At 40.5% G+C, this 23714-nt stretch overlaps 1 protein-coding gene across 1 annotated transcript in view; it reads right to left on the bottom strand.

Annotated features, from left to right (window-relative positions):
- The window catches only part of ATP8B3 (ATPase phospholipid transporting 8B3), a 507825-nt gene that overhangs the window by 222285 nt on the left and 261826 nt on the right, over positions 1–23714 (bottom strand). Inside the window, 2 exon segments of the mRNA XM_053700104.1 lie at positions 18527–18544; positions 18717–18736. Coding sequence (XP_053556079.1) covers positions 18527–18544; positions 18717–18736 — 38 coding nt within the window.

Below are 23714 nucleotides of genomic sequence, written 5' to 3'. Positions count from 1 at the left end.
GTCATTCAATTACTAGTGGGAATATCACTCCTGGCCAGCAGGCAGAGGCAAAGAGCACCACAGCAAAGGCTGTTAAGTATCACTCCCCTACCCATAATCCCCAGTCATTCGACCAAAGGGAAATGGAAAAAAGGAATAACACAAAGGTGTAGAGGTTCCTAAGGTTTAGTAAAAAATAACTGTCATAAATAAGGGTGGGGTCGTGGACTCTCCATGCCCGGAAAGAAAGAAATTTATCAGGTAAGCATACATTTTGTTTTCTTTCCAAAGATATGGAGAGTCCACAACATCATTCAATTACTAGTGGGAACCAATACCCAAGCTAGAGGACACAGAATGAAAAGGGATGGAGAACAAGACAGGCAGACCTAAACAAAAGGCACCACCGCTTGAAGAACCTTTCTCCCAAAATAAGCCTCAGCCAAGGCAAAAGTATCAAATTTATAACATTTGGAAAAAGTGTGCAGAGAGGACCAAGTTGCAGCCTTGCAGATTTGTTCCACAGAAGCTTCATTTTTGAAAGCCCAAGAAGACGAGAGAGCCCTTGTGGAATGAGCTGCAATTCTCTCAGGAGGCTGCTGTCCAGCAGTCTCATAAGCAAGACGAATCATACTTCTCAACAAAAAAGAAAGAGAAGTAGCAGTAACCTTCTGACCTTTACACTTTCCTGAAAAAGAGCAGAAGACTGGCGAAAATCCTTAGTCGTCTGTAAATAGAATTTTAAAGCATACACAACATCCAAGTTGTGCAACAGACACTCCTTATGAGATGGATTAGGACATAGAGAAGGAACAACAATTTCCTGATAAATATTTCTAACCGAAACAACTTTAGGAAGAAAACCCAACCTAGTACGCAGGACTACTTTATCCGCATGAAAGATAAGGTAAGATAAGGTAGAAACAAGAAACAAAACCTTCCATGATAACAACTTAATATCTATGGAATGCATAGGCTCAAATGCAGCCTGCTGCAAAACCTTAAGAACAAGGTTAAGACTCCAAGGAGGAGTAACAGATTTAAACACAGGCCTAATTTTGACCAAGGCCTGACAAAAAGATTGAACATCTGGCACAACCGCCAGATGTTTATGTAACAGAATAGATAAAGCAGAAATCTGACCTTTCAGAGTACTAACTGACAACCCCTTCTGCAGACCTTTCTGGAGAAAAGACAAAATTCTAGGAATCCTGAGCCTATTTCAAGAGTAGCCCTTAGATTCACATGAATAAAGGTATTTATGCCATACCTTATGGTAAATTCTTCGGGTGACAGGCTTACGGGCCTGGATCATGGTCTCAATGACCGACTCAGAAAAACCACGCTTAGACAAAACTAAGCGTTTAATCTCCAAGCAGTCAACTTCAGAGAAACGAGATTTGGATGGAGGAATGGACCCTGAGTTAGAAGGTCCCTCCTCAGAGGCAACCTCCAAGGTGGCAGAAAATACATCTTCACTAGGTTTGCATACCAGATGCTGCAAGGCCACGCAGAAGCTATAAGAATAAACAATGTTCTCTCCTGTTTGATACGAGCAATGACTCATGGAAGAAGTGCAAATGAAGGAAACAGATAAGCTAGACCAAACACCCAAGGAACCGCCAGAGCATGTATCAAAGCTGCCTGCGGATTTCTTGACCTTGAACCGTACCTTGGAAGCTTGGCATTCTGCCGAGACAACATCAGATCCAACTCCAGTACCCCCCACTTGAGGGTTAACCTGGAGAGCACCTCCGGATGGAGAGCCCATTCCCCAGGAAATCCGCTTCCCAGTTGTCCACTCCTGGAATGTGAATGGCAGATAGACAACAAATGTAGGCTTCCGCCCACTGAGAAATCGGAGTCACCTCCTTCATGGCTAAGGAACTCTGGGTTTCTCCCTGGTAGTTGATGTAAGCCACTGAGGTGATGTTGTCCAATTGAAACCTGATAAACCAGGCTAAAGACAACTGAGGCCAAGCCATCAGAGCATTGAAAATCACTCTCAATTCCACAACGTTTATCGGGAGAGCACACTCCTCCCGAATCCATAATCCCTGCACCTTTAACAAGTCCCAGATTGCTCCCCAGCCAAGAAGGCTGCCGTTTGTGGTCACAATCACCCAGAAAGGTCTCCGGAAGCATGTGCCCTGAGACAGATGCTCGTGAGAAAACCCCCATGGAAGAGAGTCTCTTGTCAACTGGTCTAAATCTATCCTCTGAGACAGATCCGAATGGTTTCTATTCTATTGTCTGAGCATGCATAACTGCAGAGCTCTCAAATGGAACCAAGCAAAGGGAAAGATGTCCATGGAAGCGACTATCAGACCATATACCTCCATAAATTGAGCTACTGATGGCCGAACAGTAGTCTGAAGAGAGAGGCAAGAGGAGAGAATTTTGTATTTTCTGACCTCCATCAGAAAAATTCTCATAGATAGGGAATCTAATATGGTCCCTAAGAAAACCACCCTTGTAGCTGGAACAAGGGAACTCTTTCCCAGATTCACTTTCTGGGAACGTAGAAAAGACAACAAGATTTCTGTATGAGAGTTTGCTTGTTGAAAAGATGACGCCTGGACCAATATGTCGTCCAGGTAGGGCGCCACTGCAATTCCTCGAGACCTGATCACTATCAAGAGAGCCCACAGAACCTTTGTGAAAATTCTGTGAGCTAAGGCAAGGCCAAAAAGAAGAGCCACAAACTGAAAGTGTTTATCCAGAAAGGCGAATCTCAGTAATTTGGAATTGGAAATTAAAACTTGTTGAGACACTTTAGGTCTAAAATGGGACGAAAAGTTCCCTCTTTTTTGGGAACCACAAACAGATTTGAATAGAATCCGAGACCCTGTTCCCTTATTGGAACTGGAACAATCACTCCCAGAGATGAAAAATCCTGAATGCAGCTCAAGAATGCCTCTCTTTTTACCTGAATTGCAGACAATCTTGAGAGGTGAAATCTCCCCCTGGGTGGAAAAGATTTGAATTCTATCTTGTAACCCTGAGATACTATGTCCACAGCCCAAGGATCTGGGACATCTCGTAACCACTGTGGTGACAGCCTGACAAAAAAGGGAAATTATGCCCCCCACTTGTTCCGATCCCATATCGGGGGATGACCCTTCATGCTGACTTAGACTCAGCTGTGGGTTTCTTAGATTGCTTCCCCTTGTTCCAAGACTGACTGGGTCTCCAAGAAGACTTGGATTGCTCCTGCTTGGAAGCAGAAGAGGAAGATTTTTGATCCTTGAAGCATCAAAACAAACAAAAATTACTTTGACGTCCTTTAAGTCTAATCTTCTTATCTTGCGGTAGAAAAGATCCTTTTCCACCCAAAATATCAGATATTATTTCTGCCAGGCCAGGACCAAACAAGGTCTTACCCTTGTAAGGAAGTGCCAGAAGCTTAGACTTGGAGGAAACATCAGCTGACCAAGATTTTAGCCATAAAGTCCTGCGGGCCAAGATAGAAGAGCCAGACATCTTGGCCCCCAATCTAATAACTTGCAAGTTAGCATCAGAAATAAAGGAATTAGCTAGTTTAAGAGCCTTAATCCTATCTTGAATTTCCTCCAAAGGAGTCTCTTCTAAAATAGTTCAGACAAAGCATCACACCAATAAGATGCTGCACTTGTTACTGTAGCAATACAAACTGCAGGTTGCCATTGAAGACCTTAATGCACATACATCTTCTTCAATTAAGCCTCCATCTTCTTGTCCATTGGATCATTAAAAGAGCAATTATCATCTATGGGGATCGTAGTTATCTTAGCCAAAGTAGAAATAGCCCCTTCTACTTTAGGCACCATGCTCCATGAATCTTTAATGGAGTCAGCAACAGGAAACATCTTTTTAAAGACAGAGGATGGGGAGAAAGGTATCCCCAGCTTCTCCCATTCCTGTGAAATAATCTCCTTCACACGGTCTGGAACAGGAAACACCTCCAGTAAGGAAGGAACATCAAAGAATTCATTAAGCTTGCTAGATTTTTTAGGATTAACCACGACAGGAGAGTCTGAGTCATCCAGTGTAGCCAATACCTCCTTTAATAATACACAAAGGTGTTCAAGCTTAAACCTGAAGTTTACTTCTTCAACCTCAGACAAAGGATTTACACTGTCAGAATCTGAGATTTCACCCTCAGAAGCTACTGAGGTAACGTCCTCCCCAGGGTTATGAGGGAGGTCAACCTTCATAGCAGCAGCTGAAACAGACACCTTACTCTCTGATAAATTATTAGTTTTCCTCTTGCATGTTCCTAAAACCGGAAAAGCAGATAATGCCGCAAACACAGCAGAAGATATCTGTGCAGCAAAATCAGCAGGCAAATATACTCCACCAGGAGGCTGAGAGGAACTGCAGGGCACTGCATGTGATGCCAGAGAGACTTGGGGCGTTTGAGGTGAAAACTGTGGCAATGCCTGAACAGCCTCATCCTGAGAGACTTTACTGGGCTCAGAGGGAAACAATTTATCTTTACATTGCAAAGTTTTAGTTAAACAAGCAGCACAGAAATACATAGGCAAAAATGTTGTGTCTCCAGGCATAATAAACATTTGCCACAAGAAACTTGTTCCATGTCCTTAATAGTTTCAATAAAAAGTTCCTCTAGAAATAAAAAAACTTTTACAATGACTACTGTCACTTTAAGTAGTCTACCTCTCAGAGCTAAAATACGTTAAATGCAGACAGTAAAATAACAGATCTAAGAACCTCTACACCTCAGCCCATGCTGAGGTGTCCTACCTGAACCTTCAGAAACAAGAAACACTGAAAACCAGCATATCGTGAGCGTCCTCTTTCTAGAGCGGCTGAAATACACACCGCCACTCCGCTTATACACTGAGAACGGAAGCGCAACGGGTCACATGATCAGGTAAAGAGAAACTGCGCCAAAATCAAAAGCACGCGTTTCTCAGCTGAATGAAAAACAGCTGATAAATCCTCTAGAGATTTAAAGCAACAGAAACTGTGCACAAACATAAAGAAAATAAATGAGCCCCATACATATATGTGAAAGCGAATCCTCCTCACATATACAAAGAGAGCAACTTCCTTAGTCTCAGTCACAAAATAAGTGCCTGCATCCTGCAAATAGAAAATCCTCAATAAAGAATTAAATGTGTCACAATAAAATAAAGCAGCAGAGTCCTGTAAAGTGCAATTCTACAAACCTAGAAGACAAAAAGCACTTACCTGCAATCTAGCTGTCCAGCACAAAGACAGCTCACAAGACGTGAAAGGACACATACTCCTTACAGAGACCTGTAGAAAAAACCAAACTCTGGCTTTCTATACCTAGGCCAGCCATATGTTAGGAAACAAAGTAAGCACAACCTCACAACTTCCTAACTGCTTCAAAGCCACCACTACTTTACTACAGAGATTGACATGAACTCAGCTAAACCCCAAATCCTTGCTTGCAGAATTCATTTTTTCAGACACCAAACTTCACCTCCTCCATTAACAGAGGCAAAGCGAATGACTGGGCATTATGGGTAGGGGAGTGATACTTAACAGCCTTTGCTGTGGTGCTCTTTGCCTCCTCTTGCTGGCCAGGAGTGATATTCCCACTAGTAATTGAATGACGTTGTGGACTCTCCATATCTTAGGAAAGAAAGGTGGAGCCTGCATAGTCCTTAATACCAAATTTAGATTCCAAGAAGGAGAGATAGATTTAATAACAGGTTTGATATGAGTCATAGCCTGTATGAAACAGTGAACATCAAGAAGATTAGCAATCTTTCTGTGAAATAAAACAGAAAGAGCAGATATTTGTCCTTTCAAAGTATTGGCAGACAAACCTTTATCCAAACCATCCTGAAGAAACTGTTGAATCCTAGGAATTCTAAAGAATGCCAAGAATAATCATGTAGTGGAACACTATGAAATATAGGTTTTCCAAACCTTTTGATATATTTTTCTTTAAAAAAGGCTTATGAGCCTGTATCATAGTGTTAATCACAGAATCAGAGAAACCTCTATGACTAAGGACCAAGCGGTCAATCTCCATGCCTTCAAATTTAGAGATTTGAGATCTGGATGGAAAAACAGGCCTTGAGACAGAAGGTCTGGTCTTAGAGGAAGTGACCAAGGTTGGCCACTGGACATTCGGACAAGGTCTGCATACCAGAACCTGTGAGGCCATGCTATCAGAAACACATAAGATTGTTCCATTATGATCTTTGAGATCACTCTTGGAAGAAGAACCAGAGGTGGAAAAATTTAAGCAGGTTGGTAAAACCATGGAACTGCTAGAGCATCCATCAATTCTGCCTGAGGATCCCTGGACCTGGAGAGGTATCTTGGAAAATTCTTGTTTAGATAAAAGGCCATCAGATCTATGTCTGGAAGACCCTACATCTGCACAATCTGATAGAACACATCTGAGATAATCCGCTTCCCAATTGTCTACACTTGGTATATGAATCACAGTGATTAGACAAGAGTTGGATTCCACCCAAGAAAGTATAAAAGATACTTCTTTCATTGCTAGGGGACTGCGAGCCCCCTTGATGATTAGCATATGCCACTGTTGTGAAATTGTCTGTTTGAAACCAAATATACAATTCTCTCTTTAATAGAGGCCAAGCCTGAAGAGCTCTGAAAATAGCATGGAGTTCTAAGATATTGATTGGTAACCTCACCTCTCTGAACCATTGGTGCAACATGCAAAGCTGTAGAGATCTCATATGAAAACGAGCAAAAAGTATTGCGTCCAATGCTACAATCATGAGACCTAAAACTTCCATGCACATAACCACTGAAGGGAATGATAGAGACTGAAGGTATAGACAAGCTGAAACCAATTTAAAACATCTCTTTTCTATTAGGGATAGAGTCATGGACACTGAATATATCTGGAAACCTAAAAAGGTGACCTTTGTCTGAGGAATCAAGAAACTATTTGGTAAATTGATCCTCCAGCCATGTCTTTGAAGAAACAACAGAAGTTGTTTCATGAGAGATTCTGCTAAATGAAAAGATTGAGCTAGTACCAAGATATTGTCCAAATATGGAAACGCCGCAATACCCTTCTCTCTGATTACAGATAGAAGGGCACCTAGAACTATTTAGAATATTATTGGTACTGTTGCTAGGCCAAACAGAAGAGCAAAAATATGGTAATGCTTGTTTAGAAAAGAGAATCTCAGAAATCGATAGTGATCTGGATGAATCAGAATATAAAGGTAAGCATCCTGTAAGTATATTGTGGACATGAAGTGACCATGCTGAACAAAAGGCAGAATAGTCCTTATAGTCACCATCTTGAAAGTTGGGACTCTTACAAAATGATTTAAAGTTTTCACATCTTTGGTCTGAAATAATTTTCCTTCTTTGGTGCAATGAATAGATTGGAATGAAAACCCAATCCTTGTTCCTGATGTGGAACTGGAACAATTACCCCTGAAAGTTCTAGATCTGAAACACATTTCAGAAAGGCTTGAGCTTTTACTGGGTTTTTTGGTACATGGGGAAGAAAGAATATTTCCAAGGGAGGTCTTATTCTGAATCCAATTTGATACCCCTGAGAAATGATATTCTGAATCAACTGATTTTGGACAGAGTCTGTCCAAACACTTTAAAATAGCATTAGTCTGCCACCTACCAGATGAACTGGCCTGAGGCCCGGACCTTCATGGAGGTTTAGGGTCAGGAATTGGTTTCTTATAAGGCTTGGATTTATTCCATTTCGGAGATAGTCTCCAATTAGAGCTAAAGGCCTTAGGGGAAGGAGTGGTTGTCTGTTCTCTTATCTGACGAAATGAACGAAAACGATTGGGAGCTTTAAATTTAACCTTAGATTCTTGTCTTGGGGCAGAAAAACTTCCTTCCCCAAGTTTCACAACATCAAAAGATAGCATCGCAAATAAAATGGTTTTCATGTAAGATAATTCTGGATCTAAAGACAACTGCTGAGCTAAACTGTGCAACCAAAATAGAGGCAGCAGCAACATAAACGATAGATATAACTGGTCTAAGAATATAGCCAATATGCAAATATGCCCTTCTAAGATAACATTCAAGTCTTCTATCTAAAGGGTTTAAAAAGAAGTTCCAAGGGGCGGCCGCTGCTGTAGGACGCAGGATTGAGGAGCTCCGGGTGCTTTAGCTCGCAATCTAAGGTCCCGTCAGCAAATTACGGCCGAAAAAGTTAAACTCCTTGGCAGGACAAACTTAATCACTGCCGGACCAGCATAACGAGGAGCGAGTAAGACCTGCTCCCCCACCGGCAAGTAAAAAAGGAGAGCTAAGGTAGAAGGCGGGAGACCGCGACAGCGGTCAGAGATACATTACCTACAACTTCATAGAGGAAGGAGAAGAAAGTGCCCAGATCAAGGGAAGCCGGTATCGCGGGGTCCGGTGAACAAGGGGTGAGTGACAGCACCACACAGACAAAGTTGCGGCCGGTGAAGTGTGAAACGGCGCCACGGCCGCCATCTTGCTTGTTACTCTGTCTGAGGCCTAGAGAGGAGTTATTACAGAGGCATAGAGAGGAGAGCTTTATTATAAAAAGGATCCCTAGTAATGACTGAAGAGAGGCAGAGGAGGTAAACTGTAAGGGGTGCTCGGCAAAAGAAAAAGAACACCACAAGTCAGAAGTCGCCCCAGCTGTTGCTGCATGTGGACAAGTTTCTGCGGCCTTGACAGCAACAGTGCAGAGACCAGATTCAATAAAGGGATATATTGAGACTTTGAGGGATTGTTTGCTAATTGATTCCCTCTGTTACCTGATAAGAGCAGAGCATATGTGTTTATACTGCCCGCAATCTTCACCCTCTTACTCTTGCTGAATATGCAGATGTCTCCTGTAAGCTATCTGGAGAGGAGAGATGCTGCACAGAGATTACCTATGAAGCAATAGTTATGAAGTACACCAAACCCCCACAATCTGCAGGAATACATTAATGTGAAGTTTAATTAATAAAGATCTTGCTGTCTGCAAGTGTCACTTAGGCTACAGGACTTAACTCTTTTCCCTGAACTTTATTTAATTCTTGCTTTATACACTGGAAGGGAAGGTACTTTTTCTAACAGGTGCATGCAGAAATACTATACTAGTTTTGTCAAAACCACTGACGCCATGTCCAATAGGCAAAAACATCAGGAACGAAAATCCAAAGCTGTGGCTGAGGTACATGCTGCAGAAAATATGGCCACAGAAACTGTGGAGGAGAGCGTGACAGACACCCACCCCATTGTCTCCCAGATCTCGGCTCTATTCCTGCCTAAAATAGAGCAGTTACAGACAGGGATGGACTCCTTGTCATCAGATTTCAAGTCCTTCTCCTCTAGACTCCGTCATGTTGAGCAGAGAGTGGGGGATGGAGAAGTTTTGCAGAGAGAAAGTTCCACAAAGATTACAGCACTTGAGGCCCAAAACAAAATATTGCTTGATAAGGTTGACGACCTCGAAAACCGCTCGAGGCGCAACAATCTGCGCATTGTTGGACTGCCGGAAACTGTGCCTAATACAGATCTAATTGAATTTGCTGAGCGCACCTTGCCCACTTTGCTAAAGCTGAGACCTGAGGACATACCATGTATTGTTGAGAGAGCCCACAGAGTGGGCAACACCAGTCAAGATCAGAAAAACACGAGGGGGCCCCGTCAAGTGATGATCCAATATCTAAACTTCAAGGACAAGATCTTGCTCCTAAGAGCCTACCGCCAGAACTCTCCCCTGAGCTTTGAAGGGAAAAAAATCCTGATTTTTCAGGATTACTCTGCTGAAATATCTAGGAGAAGAAGGGAGTTCTCACCCTATTGTAAGTCGCTAACAGAGGAAGGCCGTCCCTTTTCCTTGATGTTCCCGGCACGGCTCAGGCTCCAGACCCAGCAGGGGATAAAGTTTTTCGAAGATCCTAGACAACTTCAGAAGTTCTTGAGACAGGAGCAGGATCCTGCAGCAGAAGGTACCTGAGAGAGAGAAGATTCATCCCAGGAGATGGTAAAAGGGTTCTGGACATTTATCTTGTAGCTTGGGAGAGGAGGCAGATACTGGACTTATGAAAGGTCATTTGTTAAACAATACCTCTTAGCATAGAAGGGGTTGGTTATTGTATTTTTTCTTGTTCTCTCCTTCTCTTTTTCTTCTTTTTTCCCTTTTTCTTTTGTTCATAAGTCAAATAACCTGTTAAGAATACATTAGCATATTCCAGCTAGGATGGCAGAAGAGGGGGGTAAAATATGTTTCAAATCAGATATAGCTACTGTTCATTAAGGAGAGACTTTAATCTCTAATTTTAAGATCTTTCTACAAGGATTTTAGAAGATACTTACTAGTGATATGTAGTATGTACTGACAGAAACTTAGACAACCCGATGTAAATTACTTCTGGGCCCAGATTGGTGGAAGGGGAGAGGGAGTTCACCAATCTCTAATGGTTCAGAAATCTAAGGAAATAATCTTGTACTTCTTTAAATAGGGAAGTAAGCTCCTTAGATATTATCATCAAGTTAATCTACTTCCCTAAGTCAGTGAGCACCTAGGAGGGAGTAGGGAATGTAACAACTACAGTGTCTAACCGCCCAATATAAAATCTAATCTCAAGGGGAAGAGTTACCATTAGTTCAATTCAGTGTTGTTTAGCCGTTTGCTTTTGAACCTAGTCTTAAGGGGGAGGTGTACTGTACTGTATTACACTGTTCCGTTAAAGTGTTATGAACACCAGTCGAGAGTTGAAGAAAAACTGGTGTGCATCGTCAAAAAATCAGATGAATGTTCAAACATGTTATTTATGTTGCTTAATTATTGTTTTTTTGTCTAGCCAGCAGGATGCTCGCCTCTCTCCCGGGGGCCCAGTGAAGGGGGGGATAAGTCTTAGCCGACAGACCATAACCACTAAAAAGACGGCACTCTCAAGGTATTTCACAACTGCTACAACACAACATATTAAAAGATTATACATACTAGCACAGAACACACATAGGAGCTATGTTACCTAGCAACCTAACCATAACATGCTGGAACGTAGGGGGCATTACCTCGCCGCAAAAGCGTAGATCAATACTGCGGTATTTACATTCTAGAGGGACTGACATCGCCATTCTAGAAGAGACGCACTTATCACAGCTAGAGCACCAGAAATTGAAGCAGAGTTGGGTAGGGGAAGTGTTCTACACGACATACGAGCAGCGGAGAGCTAGAGGCGTGGCGGTCTTATTTAAGAAAAACTTGCAATACACCATCACCAAAACACAGATTGACCGGGAGGGAAGATATGTCATGATACAATTGGAGGTGGAGGGGCTGTCCTTTGCGTTGGTGGGAGTATATGGCCCGCAAACCCAAAATTCATTATTTTGGAGGACATTACACTCTGAAATAATAAAGTTCACTACCTCACCTATCCTCATTGGAGGAGACTTTAATATTGCCCCACAGGTCCTCGCAGATAGATTTTCTAATCCGGATAGGAAAGCCCCCTCAGCCTTGAGAATACAGAATTCTAGGAAGGAATCATTGGTGATACACACACTGGCGAGATCTTTGAACTTGCAGGATGTGTGGAGAGCCAAATATCCGGAAATCAGGGAATTTACGTGCATGTCAGTAGCAAAGGACACACTTTTGAGATTAGACTATTTTCTGGTCTCTGCGCATCTTTGCCCAAGGGTCGTAGAGGCAGTAATAGACCCTATAACAATTTCGGATCACGCTCCTGTAGCAGTGAAAATTCAAATAGGCTGTGCTGCCCGTACACCCAATAAGTGGGTCTTCCCAACATACCTTTATAAGGATCCCAATTTCTACAGGCATATTCTAGGGGAATGGCACTCTTACGTAGACCTTAATAAAACACACATTGAGAACCCCCTTCTGTTCTGGGAAACAGCCAAGGCTGTTTTAAGAGGAATCATATCAGCCTATGCCACATCAATTAAGAAACAAAGCAAACTAACTTCAGAGCAGAATCTAACACGCCTCATTAATGCAAGAAACAGATACCTTAGAAATCCCAACGCAGTAAACAGACAAAAATATAGGGAAGCCAAAATGCTGAGAGATAACTACATTTTTCAACAATCTAACAAAGCTTATGCTAAAATGCAAGCTAAATATTACAGGTTTGGAAGTAAAACCGGGAAGCTATTAGCTAGAGTGACCAAGCTGACTAGAAAGAGAAATTCTGTCCTAGCGATAAAACAAGGAGAGGTTATATATAATAAAGACACAGACATCCAAGAAGCTTTCACTAGTTTTTATAAAGAACTATATTCTAAGCAACACATACACGAGTCTGACAGAGACAGATTTTGGAATAATATTCAGCTACCCAAGATAGATCAGACCCAGCTCAGGGGAATTAAGCCCAGAAGAAATAGTAGCCACAATCAAAGATTTAAAACTGGAGTCCCGACGGACTACCGGCGGAATTCTACAAAATCATGGGGTCAGATATAGCTGAGACCCTCGCAAAGCTATTTAATGGACTGCTAGAGGACACTGTGACACCCTCGGTTAGACTTGCAGAGGCCCACATTAGTATTATACCAAAGGAAGGGCGTGACCCCCTCCTGACCCAGTCCTACCGCCCTATATCCCTGTTAAATCAGGATTATAAAATCCTGACAAAAATCTTGGTGAATAGGCTGGCGGGAGTCTTACCATCGCTCATTCATAGTGACCAGACCGGTTTTGTTAAGGGAAGATCCTCTGTAACTAACATCAGGAGAATCCAAACAGTCATACAGTATTATTGGAGGGTGTCACGAGACAGCAAAAAGAGGGAACGCCACACAGAAGCAGCCTTACTACTAATCGATGCTGAAAAAGCCTTCGATAAGGTCTTGTGGGAGCATCTTTTTTACACTTTGGGGAAGATGGGGATAGAAGGCTCATTCGTACAGGCGATATCTAACCTATATAAGACCCCGCAGGCCTCCATTCTGGTGAATGGAGCGGCTTCACCCCCTTTTATGCTTCACAGGGGCACGAGACAGGGGTGTCCCCTGTCTCCACTTCTGTTTGACATAGCAATAGAGCCCCTAGCGTGGAGAATTAGGAATCATCTGGAGGGAATGCAGGTGGGGGAAACGGTTTCACATGTCTCGCTTTTTGCTGATGACATGGTATTATTTGTTCAGGACCCCTGTAGGAATATTCCTAGACTGATGGAATTAATTAGGGAATTTAGTAATCTCCGGATATGTGATCAACACGGACAAAACGGAAACTACTATGGCTGTTAGCCAAAGGCGACAAGCAGATCCCAAACTTTGATTTCAAGGTAGTAGAAGGGAACTTTAAGTATCTGGGAATAACCCTTAATTTAGATCCCCGGAAGTGGTACTCGATAAACTATGGTCCCCTGCTTGGTCAATTGAAGAACATGCTTAAAACATGGTCCCCGCTCCCGTTGTCTCTCTCGGGCAGAGTTGGACTCATAAAAATGGTGTACTTTCCAAAGTTACTTTATTTCTTTCAGACACTCCCATTCATACTTAAAAAATCAGACCTAAGGGAAGTGAAGCAGGCGGTCCTTAAATTCATATGGTCTAACAAAAAGCACAGAGTTAGCTACTTAAAACTCACAGCCTCCCGTGAGATGGGGGGTCTGGCGTTACCCAACTTTGAATTCTATAATTGGGCAACTCAGTGCAAGTTTGCCATTGACTGGTTGACGGGGCAGGAAAAATTTACAAACACTAAATTAGAGAACACATTAATAAAACCTTGGACACTAGATATGTTACCACACATGACCCATTCACAAGCAACTAAGTATCTGACGGACATTGACTTACTCAGTCAACCCGCGAGAGCGTGGAGGCTGACATGTAAACAGTTAGGAGGTAATAATAGGCTACTAACCTACTTGCCATGGGGGGGGGACCCTGAATTTCCTGCGGGACTTACATCTGAGGCTTTTAATCATTGGAGGGAAAGTGGATTGCGCACAGTGGGGCAAACCTTAGTTCCAGGGGGGAATCACATGCAAACATTTGAAGCTCTGAGGCAGACATTTGGGTTGCCTAGAACACATCACTACGCGTACCTTCAGGCTAGACATTACTACGAGGCACTGCTCAGGGAGGGAAGGGGAGTGGAACAATCGCAGATTTTGCAAATTGTGCATTTAGTAGAACAAGGTAACATGTCCATTTCTCCGCTCTACAAGAGCTTGAACAAGGGGATGAACACATCATGCATGAGTAAAATTGCCGAGGTCTGGAGCTCTTTATTGGGTGAGCAGATTTCTGGTAAGGAGATAGAGGAAAGCATTCTTAAGGTCAAACGAGCCACTCTTTCGTCTGAGATGAGAGAGTCACACTTCAAACTCATACACGACAGCTACATAACACCCAAGAAATATCAGAAGTGGAGGACTGACAGGGAGGATAAATGCCCAAAGTGTGGGAAGAAAGAAGCAGGCATTAGACACATGATATGGAGCTGCCCCAAGATAGTTAAATTCTGGAAAATGACGACGTATTGGGCAAACCTTAGTATGCATACACACATTCATGACTTAACGTTTAGAAATATCATACTGCTAGATTTTAGAGAAGTTCTGAGAGATTCTAAGTTATTCATGTCCAACATAGTTCTGGTAGCCAGGCGTCTGATATTCCAAAACTGGATCAAACGTAACCCACCTACTGTAGCACAGTTGAAACAGGCACTCCTTAACCAATTGTTTATTGAGCAGTCAGATGGGTTGGGGGACATGACTAAGATAGTGAAATATTTTATCACGAAGTGGGAACCCTTCATCCACACACTCCCAATGGCTCTAAGTAAAATGATTATAGCGCCGTTCAAACACACAGACTATATACTTGAGGCTAATTTGAGAGGGGAGTGGAATTAGACTACAAATGGAAATGTGAAAGATAGGAGGAGAGGTGAGCAATCCGAGTTGGCGAATGTTGTTTAGGGTAATAATGTTGGTATTGTGTTTATGTTATAAAAAATGTCCTACAGGAGGACTGAACTAAGGTCCATAGGCTTTCATATTATGTTTTGAGGGGAACTGTATTTCTCAAGGACATTTTCTTTGACCTTCCTACAGATGAAGACACAGTAGACTCAGCCTATTATTATGAACTACAAGTCATGTTGTAATTATGTGTTGATATGCTCATGTTGAGTATGCAATGTTCTGGTCTTCCTGTATGTGGCACACAAAAATAAAGATATTTAAAAAAAAAAAAAAAAAAGAAGTTCCAAATTAGCAATAGGTAAAGGATACAATTTTTTAAACCTAGAAGAAGGATTTAAAGAAGTTCAAGGCTTAGACCATTCTTTTTTCTGGAATAGAAAATACTTTAGGAGTAATAACAGTAGTCTTAAATACAGAATTTAAACAATTACTTCATCAGGAGTTTAGGCTCCTCAATCCCTAAAGTAAATAATACTTCCTTAAAAAGAGGACAAATACTGTACTGTATATTCAATTTTAAACAAAAAAGAAGATTTGTCAATCCATGTCTCTGATGTAAGATCCTCTGAATCAGAGGAACCCCCATCAGTAGAAGATATGTCAGTTTGCTGCCGGTCAGTACAAAATCCCCTAGAACATAATGCAAAACCCTTTAACATTTATTTGAAGGCAGAATAGCAGACATAGGCTTCTCTATGGCTGTAGCAATAAATTCTTTCATTGCTGCAGAAATGCCCTCTGCTTTAAACTGAAAATTATTAACAGTGATAGCATGTATACTCATAGAAAATATTAAAATAGCCACATAATTGAGCTGAAGAAATCAGATCAGCCTTTAACAACAAACACACTTACCTTTTTGTAGAGATATGTTCAAGCAACTTATTTTCTATGGTACGAGGCAGGTTCAGTTTGAGACAGTTGCAAAAAAATAAATATATAAATAGTTTGCAAGTTTATATCTATGCTCCTATATATATAGCAGGCTTGAGAGAGTGGGAAACAATGCCAATATATAAAAAAGGAAGCATTGAAATAAGCAGTGATATAACAAGTGCTGCATATAGCTTTCTAATAAAAAAATGAAAAACACAGGGCGATTCGGGGGTAGAGTTTTATCCCCAAACATGTCAAGACATGGCTTTTTTTTTATTTTTATTTTTAAAGACATGCCAAGACATACTAAGATATGTTTCAAACTTAAACAAACCTGTTTTGCAGCTATAATATATATAAGGAGCACTACACAACTGACTCAAGGCATATATATATTTATATATATATATATATATATATATATATATATATATATATATATATATATATATATATATATATATACATACATACAATATATAACAACTATACTTAAAAAGTGCCCAATCCATGGCTGAGAGTGTCTTATATAATAAAAGTATATACAGTACTTACCGTGTAAGACACCCATCCACATATAGCAGCAGACAGCCAAACCAGTACTGAAACATATTAGCAGAGGTAATGGTACAAGAGTATATTGTCAATCTATAAAGGAAGGCAGCAGATGAATCCCTGCGACCGAGTTACAGAGAGTCTTATGAAAAGCTTTCCCATTGGCGAAAACATAGTATCATCAGGCAATACTCCCTTCACATCCCTCAGACAAACACTGCACTTAGAGAGGAACTGGGCTTCAATATGCTTAGAAGCGCCTTTCACTGAAGAAATCAAGCACATCATGCTTCACCACCTCCTAAGGAGGCAATGTTTTTAAAACTGAGGTATGAGTGAGGTGGGAGGTGTATTTATAGGCATTTGAGGTTTGGGAAACTTTGCCCCCTCCTGGTAGGAATGTATATCCCATCAGTAACTAGCTCATGGACTCTCGCCACCTATATGAAAGAAAACATTGTTATTCTAATGGATGAACTTGAACCACATTAACTTTTCAAATATTTACCACTGAGACACATATCAAATCCACTTGCAATCCAGTGTTAATCTTTAAAATATTTACCTTAAATACACCTCACAAATCCATTTGCAGTCCAGCAGAATACCTTTAACGCAGTGTTTTTTTTTAACATGGATTTTTGCCACTTAAAGGGACAGTAAACACCTTGTAATTACAAAATATTTCCGTTGTGTTGCTAAAGAATAATATACCAGTTATTAAAACAAATAACATCCTTTTTACTTTTTTTTCAATAGCCAAACTTCACCCTCCGTTTGCCTTATTTGTAGGAGCCATTATGGGCTTTGATCCAAATACAGCAAGGTTAGCCCCAGCGATAAAAGTATAAAGTGAATTGTTATGCAGTTGTTATCTGATAAAGCCAATTAGGGACAGATGTGTAGCAGGGTTAGCCTTGATAAGGCTTTGGAGAGGGGTCATAGTTATGTTATGTCAAATGAAAAAAAATAAAATAATTTAAAACAAAATATTCAAGCAAAATATGCCAAAGCTAATTTATTTTCTCCCACTTTTTGGAAGCAGCGATAAATTAACAGATTAAAAACAGAAAAACCTTTTATACAGAGAAGAGTCAGGAGAGCTAGAGAGAGCTTTTAAATCAAGATCAGTGATTGTGTTAAGTTTTGTTGCCAATTTGTCTACAGACCAATACAAAAATGAGTTTTATAATAAACAAGAAAATAATCATATATGTCTGTAGAGGAAACAAGTAGCTGTGTATTATGTGGCTATAGTGCTTTTATGTTTGTTCTGGTGATATGACATAAATCTCAAAACCCCCAAGATAGCTTTATAGAATCACAATATAAGGTTAAACATTAGGGAAAACTCTAATACTTAGATAGTACAGACTTTTGTGCTTTTTAACGTTTTATTAATCATACCTCTGCAGAAATCATAATTCAAATACATTTAAAAGTTGTAGATTCATCTATTTACTGTTTTGTACTTTGTGAGACAACTACTCTCCCATCTAATAACAGAATCTTAATTGATTAATTTTGTTATTAAGAGTGTGGCTTAGGTATAGTTATGTTACAGGGACCTGACTTACCATATATTATATAAAAATGAGCCTAACTGGTTTATATGGCAAGAGCATACATTTTTTTTTCACTAATTAGACCATCTACAGTTAAAATAGGGTATGTGACACATTAATCATTTGCTAAAATATCTCTGTAGGGGACATCATTTGCATTTAGTGACTAATTGTGAGTATATTTCCTCTGTATGGGGATGTACTTGATCACTAATATCTTGGGGTCGATCCGATATAAATCGTCGCCCGCAAAAGCCGGCGATGCCAATATTTGCGCGGGTTTGGTATCACATATACGGCGTAACCTAGAAGTTACGCGCGTATATTTCTGCCGTCGCCCGTAGTTTTTTGGGCTATAGGCAGGTATACCAAACCCGCGCAGTTTGGTATCCAATATGCAGCGTAAGGACTTACGTGGCGAAAATGGAGAAAACTTACTCCATTTTCACCTCGACACAAAAAGCAGCCGTAAGAAGCCTTACGCTGACTATTGGAGACCCGTAACTTCCTAAACTAGCTGCTAAAATAAACCTAACACCTAACGCATGCGCAATGTCTATCTCCCTGTCAACCGCGATCTTCTAAAATAAACCTAACACCTAACGCATGCGCAATGTCTATCTCCCTGTCAACCGCGATCTTCTAAAATAAACCTAACACCTAACGCATGCGCAATGTCTATCTACCTGTCAACCGCGATCCCCCCCCCCCCCGAAATCCCTAATAAAGTTATTAACCCCTAAACCGCCGCTCCCGGACCCCGCCGCCATCTACATAAACTAACCCCCTACTGTGAGCCCCTAAAACCGCCGCCATCTACCTTATCTATCCCCTAATTAGAACCCCTTACACCGCTGTCATCTACCTTATCTATCCCCTAATCTGACCCCTTACACCGCCGCCACCTATATAAAAATTATTAACCCCTAATCTAATCCCCCTATACCGCCGCCAGCTATATTAATATTATTAACCCCTAATGTAAGCCCCTTACACCGCCGCCATCTCTATTAAAATGATTAACCCCTAATTTAATCTACCTACCCCGCCGCCAGCTATATTATCTATATTAACCCTAAGTATATTATAGTTAATATAGGTATTACATTATATATATTAACTATATTAACCCTAATTATATTAGGGTTAATATAGTTAATATAGTTACTATAGTATTTATATTAACTATATTAACTCTATCTAACCCTAACACCCCTAACTAAATTTATATTAAATTAATCTAATTAATTTATAAACTAAAATATTCCTATTTAAATCTAAATACTTACCTATAAAATAAACCCTAAGATAGCTACAATATAATTAATAATTACATTGTAGCTATGTTAGGGTTAATATTTATTTTACAGGTAAATTGTTAATTATTTTAAGTAGGTATAATAGCTATTAAATAGTTATTAACTATTTAATATCTACCTAGTTAAAATAATTACCCAATTACCTGTAAAATAAATCCTAACCTAAGTTACAAATACACCTACACTATCAATAAATTAAATAAACTACAAACATCTATCTAAAAATACAATTAAATTAACTAAACTAAATTACAAAAAAAAACAAACACTAAATTACAAAAAATAAAAAAAGATTACAAGATTTTTAAGCTAATTACACCTATTCTAAGCCCCCTAATAAAATAATAAACCCCCAAAATAAAAAAAATTCCCTGCCCTATTCTAAATTAAACAAATTTCAAAGCTCTTTACCTTACCAGCCCTTAAAAGGGCCTTTTGTGGGGGCATGCCCCAAAGAATTCAGCTCTTTTGCATACAAATACAATACCCCCCCCCCCCCATTACAACCCACCACCCACATACCCCTATTCTAAAACCACCCAAACCCCCTTAAAAAAGCCTAACACTACCCCCCTGAAGATCTCCCTACCTTGTCTTCACCACACCGGGCCGAACTCCTGATCCGATCCGGGCAATGTCTTCCTCCAAGCGGCAAAGAAGAATTCTTCCTCCGGCGATGTCTTCCTCCAAGCGGCAAAGAAGAATTCTTCCTCCGGCGACGTCTTCCTCCAAGCGGCAGCAAAGTCTTCATTCTTCCGGCGGCATCTTCAATCTTCTTTCTTCGCTCCGCCGCCGCGGAGCATCCATCCCGGACGACTACTGAACTTGGAATGAGGTACCTTTAAATGACGTCATCCAAGATGGCGTCCGCCGAATTCCGATTGGCTGATAGGATTCTATCAGCCAATCGGAATTAAGGTAGAAAAATCTGATTGGCTGATTGAATCAGCCAATCAGATTCAAGTACAATCCGATTGGCTGATCCAATCAGCCAATCAGATTGAGCTCGCATTCTATTGGCTGATCGGAACAGCCAATAGAATGCGAGCTCAATCTGATTGGCTGATTGGATCAGCCAATCGGATTGAACTTGAATCTGATTGGCTGATTCAATCAGCCAATCAGATTTTTCTAACTTAATTCCGATTGGCTGATAGAATCCTATCAGCCAATCGGAATTCGGCGGACGCCATCTTGGATGACGTCATTTAAAGGTACCTCATTCCAAGTTCAGTAGTCGTCCGGGATGGATGCTCCGCGGCGGCGGAGCGAAGAAAGAAGATTGAAGATGCCGCCGGAAGAATGAAGACTTCTTTGCCGCTTGGAGGAAGACATCGCCGGAGGAAGAATTCTTCTTTGCCGCTTGGAGGAAGACATCGCCCGGATCGGATCAGGAGTTCGGCCCGGTGTGGTGAAGACAAGGTAGGGAGATCTTCAGGGGGGTAGTGTTAGGCTTTTTTAAGGGGGTTTGGGTGGTAAAATAAATATTAACCCTAACATAGCTACAATGTAATTATTAATTATATTGTAGCTATCTTAGGGTTTATTTTATAGGTAAGTATTTAGATTTAAATAGGAATATTTTAGTTTATAAATTAATTAGATTAATTTAATATAAATTTAGTTAGGGGTGTTAGGGTTAGATAGAGTTAATATAGTTAATATAAATACTATAGTAACTATATTAACTATATTAACCCTAATATAATTAGGGTTAATATAGTTAATATATATAATGTAATACCTATATTAACTATAATATACTTAGGGTTAATATAGATAATATAGCTGGCGGCGGGGTAGGTAGATTAAATTAGGGGTTAATCATTTTAATATAGATGGCGGCGGTGTAAGGGGCTTACATTAGGGGTTAATAATTTTAATATAGATGGCGGCGGTGTTAGGGGCTCACTTTAGGGGGTTATAGATATAATATAGCTGGCGGCGGGGTACGGGAGCGGCGGTTTAGGGGTTAATAACTTTATTAGGTTGCGGCGGGGTACGGGAGCGGCGGTTTAGGGGTTAATAGCTTTTTTATTGTTAGGCTAGTGAGGGGGGATAGCGGATAGAGGGTTAGACGTGTCGGGCTATGTTAGGGAGGCGTGTTAGACAGTGCGGGCTATGTTAGGGAGGCGTGTTAGACAGTGCGGGCTATGTTAGGGAGGCGTGTTAGACAGTGCGGGCTATGTTAGGGAGGCGTGTTAGACAGTGCGGGCTATGTTAGGGAGGCGTGTTAGACAGTGCGGGTGTTTTAGACTTTAGTCAGGTTTTATAGGCGCCGGCAGTTTCTAACGTGCCGCAAGTCACTGGCGACGCCAGAAATTTGTACTTGCGCAGATTTCTGGACATCGCTGGTTTGTCAGACTTACGGCACGTTAGCATCTGACGGCGACTTATATGGGATAGCTCGAGTTGCGAGCTGAAACTGCGGGCGACGCCGGTTCCCTCGCTTGCGCCGCAAACTGCGATCTATATAGGATCGCGCCCCTTATGAGCAAGATGATGTAATGCATCCCTCGACTGACAGCATTGTTTGCATTTGTCTGAGTACATAAATGTTTCCCATATACAGATGACTTTTTTTATACATCTAATTCAATACTTTCATGGCATCTGTACATTGTGTATTAAAGCAATTTGGCAAGCACTACAGCTTTGCAATATTTTTTCTTTTAAACTCAGAGATCAGTATAGAAGTGTGCCAAAGATGTTGATATTGCAGCAGTTCTTTCATATAATTGATGCATATACACAACCATATTATATTAAAAAAATATTAATGTATGCCAAGAAAAACGTACCTTGAGGCTCATTTCAATCTCAGAGCTTGTACCTACAAATAAAAAAATATACATTTCAGCTACAATAATGATGTATAATTGATCACCCCATCAACAACTATATAGTTTTGTAAAAATGTATATCCTGTGTTAGTTTTTTTACATTAAATAATAATATATTACATATTATATTATACATGGAAGTTGGAAGATGTGACATAATTAGCACTCTAACACTAGAGCGCATAAATATTATAATCTAGTCTCAAGACTTTATACCCTATATTTTAGATAAGACATGACAATCCTTTTCATATCAGGGACTATATTTTGATTTGGTTCTTTCTGACCAGGTCACTGTCAGGGAACAAATGTTAAACATTCTTCCACTAAACAAAGATCTAAAAATCTGTATAAAAATAATTTCTATTAAACTCTGTTAAAGGGACAGTCTACAACATAATTTTTATTGTTTTAAAAGATAGATACTCCCTTTATTACCCCTTCCCTAGTTTTGCATAACCAACACGGTTATATTAATACACTTTTTACCTCTGTGATTATTTTGTATATAAACCTCTGCAAACTGCGCCCTTATCTCAGTTCTTTTGACAGGCATGCATTTTAGCCAATCAGTGCTGGTTTCCTGGAACTTCACGTGTGTGAGCAGAGTGTTATCTATATGACACACATGAACTAACACCCTCTAGTGGTGAACAAAACTGTCAAAATGCCCTGAGAGAAGAGGCAGCCTTCAAGGGCTTAGAAATTAGCATATGAGCATCATAGGTCTAGCTTTCAACTAAGAATACAAAGGGAACAAAGCAAAATTGGTGATAAAAGTAAATTGGAAAATTGATTAAAATTACATGCCCTATCTGAATCATCAAAGTTTATTTTGGACTAGACTGTCTCTATAAAGAGACAAGAATACACATACTGGGGTCAATTTATCAAGCTCCATACGGAGCTTGATGCCCCTTGTTTGGTTCGCCGGAAACAGAAGTTATGAAGCAGAGGTCTAAAGACCGCTGCTCCATAACCTCTCGGCCTGCTCTGAGGCGGCGGACAGAAATCAACTCAATCGAATACGATCGGGTTGATTGACACCCCCTGCTAGCAGCCGATTGGCAACGAATCTGCATAAATAGACCCTACTGAATCAGAAGTTATAAACATACAATTTAGGGGTAATACTGCATATTTTCAGTAACATCATGTGTAAGGTATTTTAACATTTATGTGTTCCATTTGAACTGTTATTTTTCTATTTCCGTATTATGAGGATAATTCCAATCTTACTGATATTTTTTTTCCTGATTTATTTTTTTGGTTTTGTTAAAGTAATCACAATATTAACGACCACAACATACCCTGTACGTCGTTAAGGGTTTGCCTCCTTGCTATAGCGCAAGTCTAGCCATGAGCAGCAAGACTGCGTTATTAGACCCGCCCTCCATCCTGCAGGCTTGCTAAAATAGCGCTGTCTCGCCCATAGAAAGACCCGCGAAGCGTGTTTGACATTGCTAACTCACATAACATTTGATCTTATCTTCCCATAAGGGCACGAACTGCCGATAATGGATGCAGATCACTGAAATACCAAATGATTTAAGTCGTTGAGTCCATGTTTGTGTTTAACAATAGGATAGAATGATGTTTATGATAAGTCTGAAAGACATTTGTATATGGCATCATGTGTATACTGGGCATGTTTGATCAATGATGTTTTCTAAACATTTAGGGACA

This window comes from Bombina bombina, chromosome 2 (assembly GCF_027579735.1).
Source record: "Bombina bombina isolate aBomBom1 chromosome 2, aBomBom1.pri, whole genome shotgun sequence".
NCBI lineage: Eukaryota > Metazoa > Chordata > Amphibia > Anura > Bombinatoridae > Bombina > Bombina bombina.
Note: the sequence above shows the minus strand (reverse complement) of the source record. Positions and strands in the feature narration are given on the sequence as shown.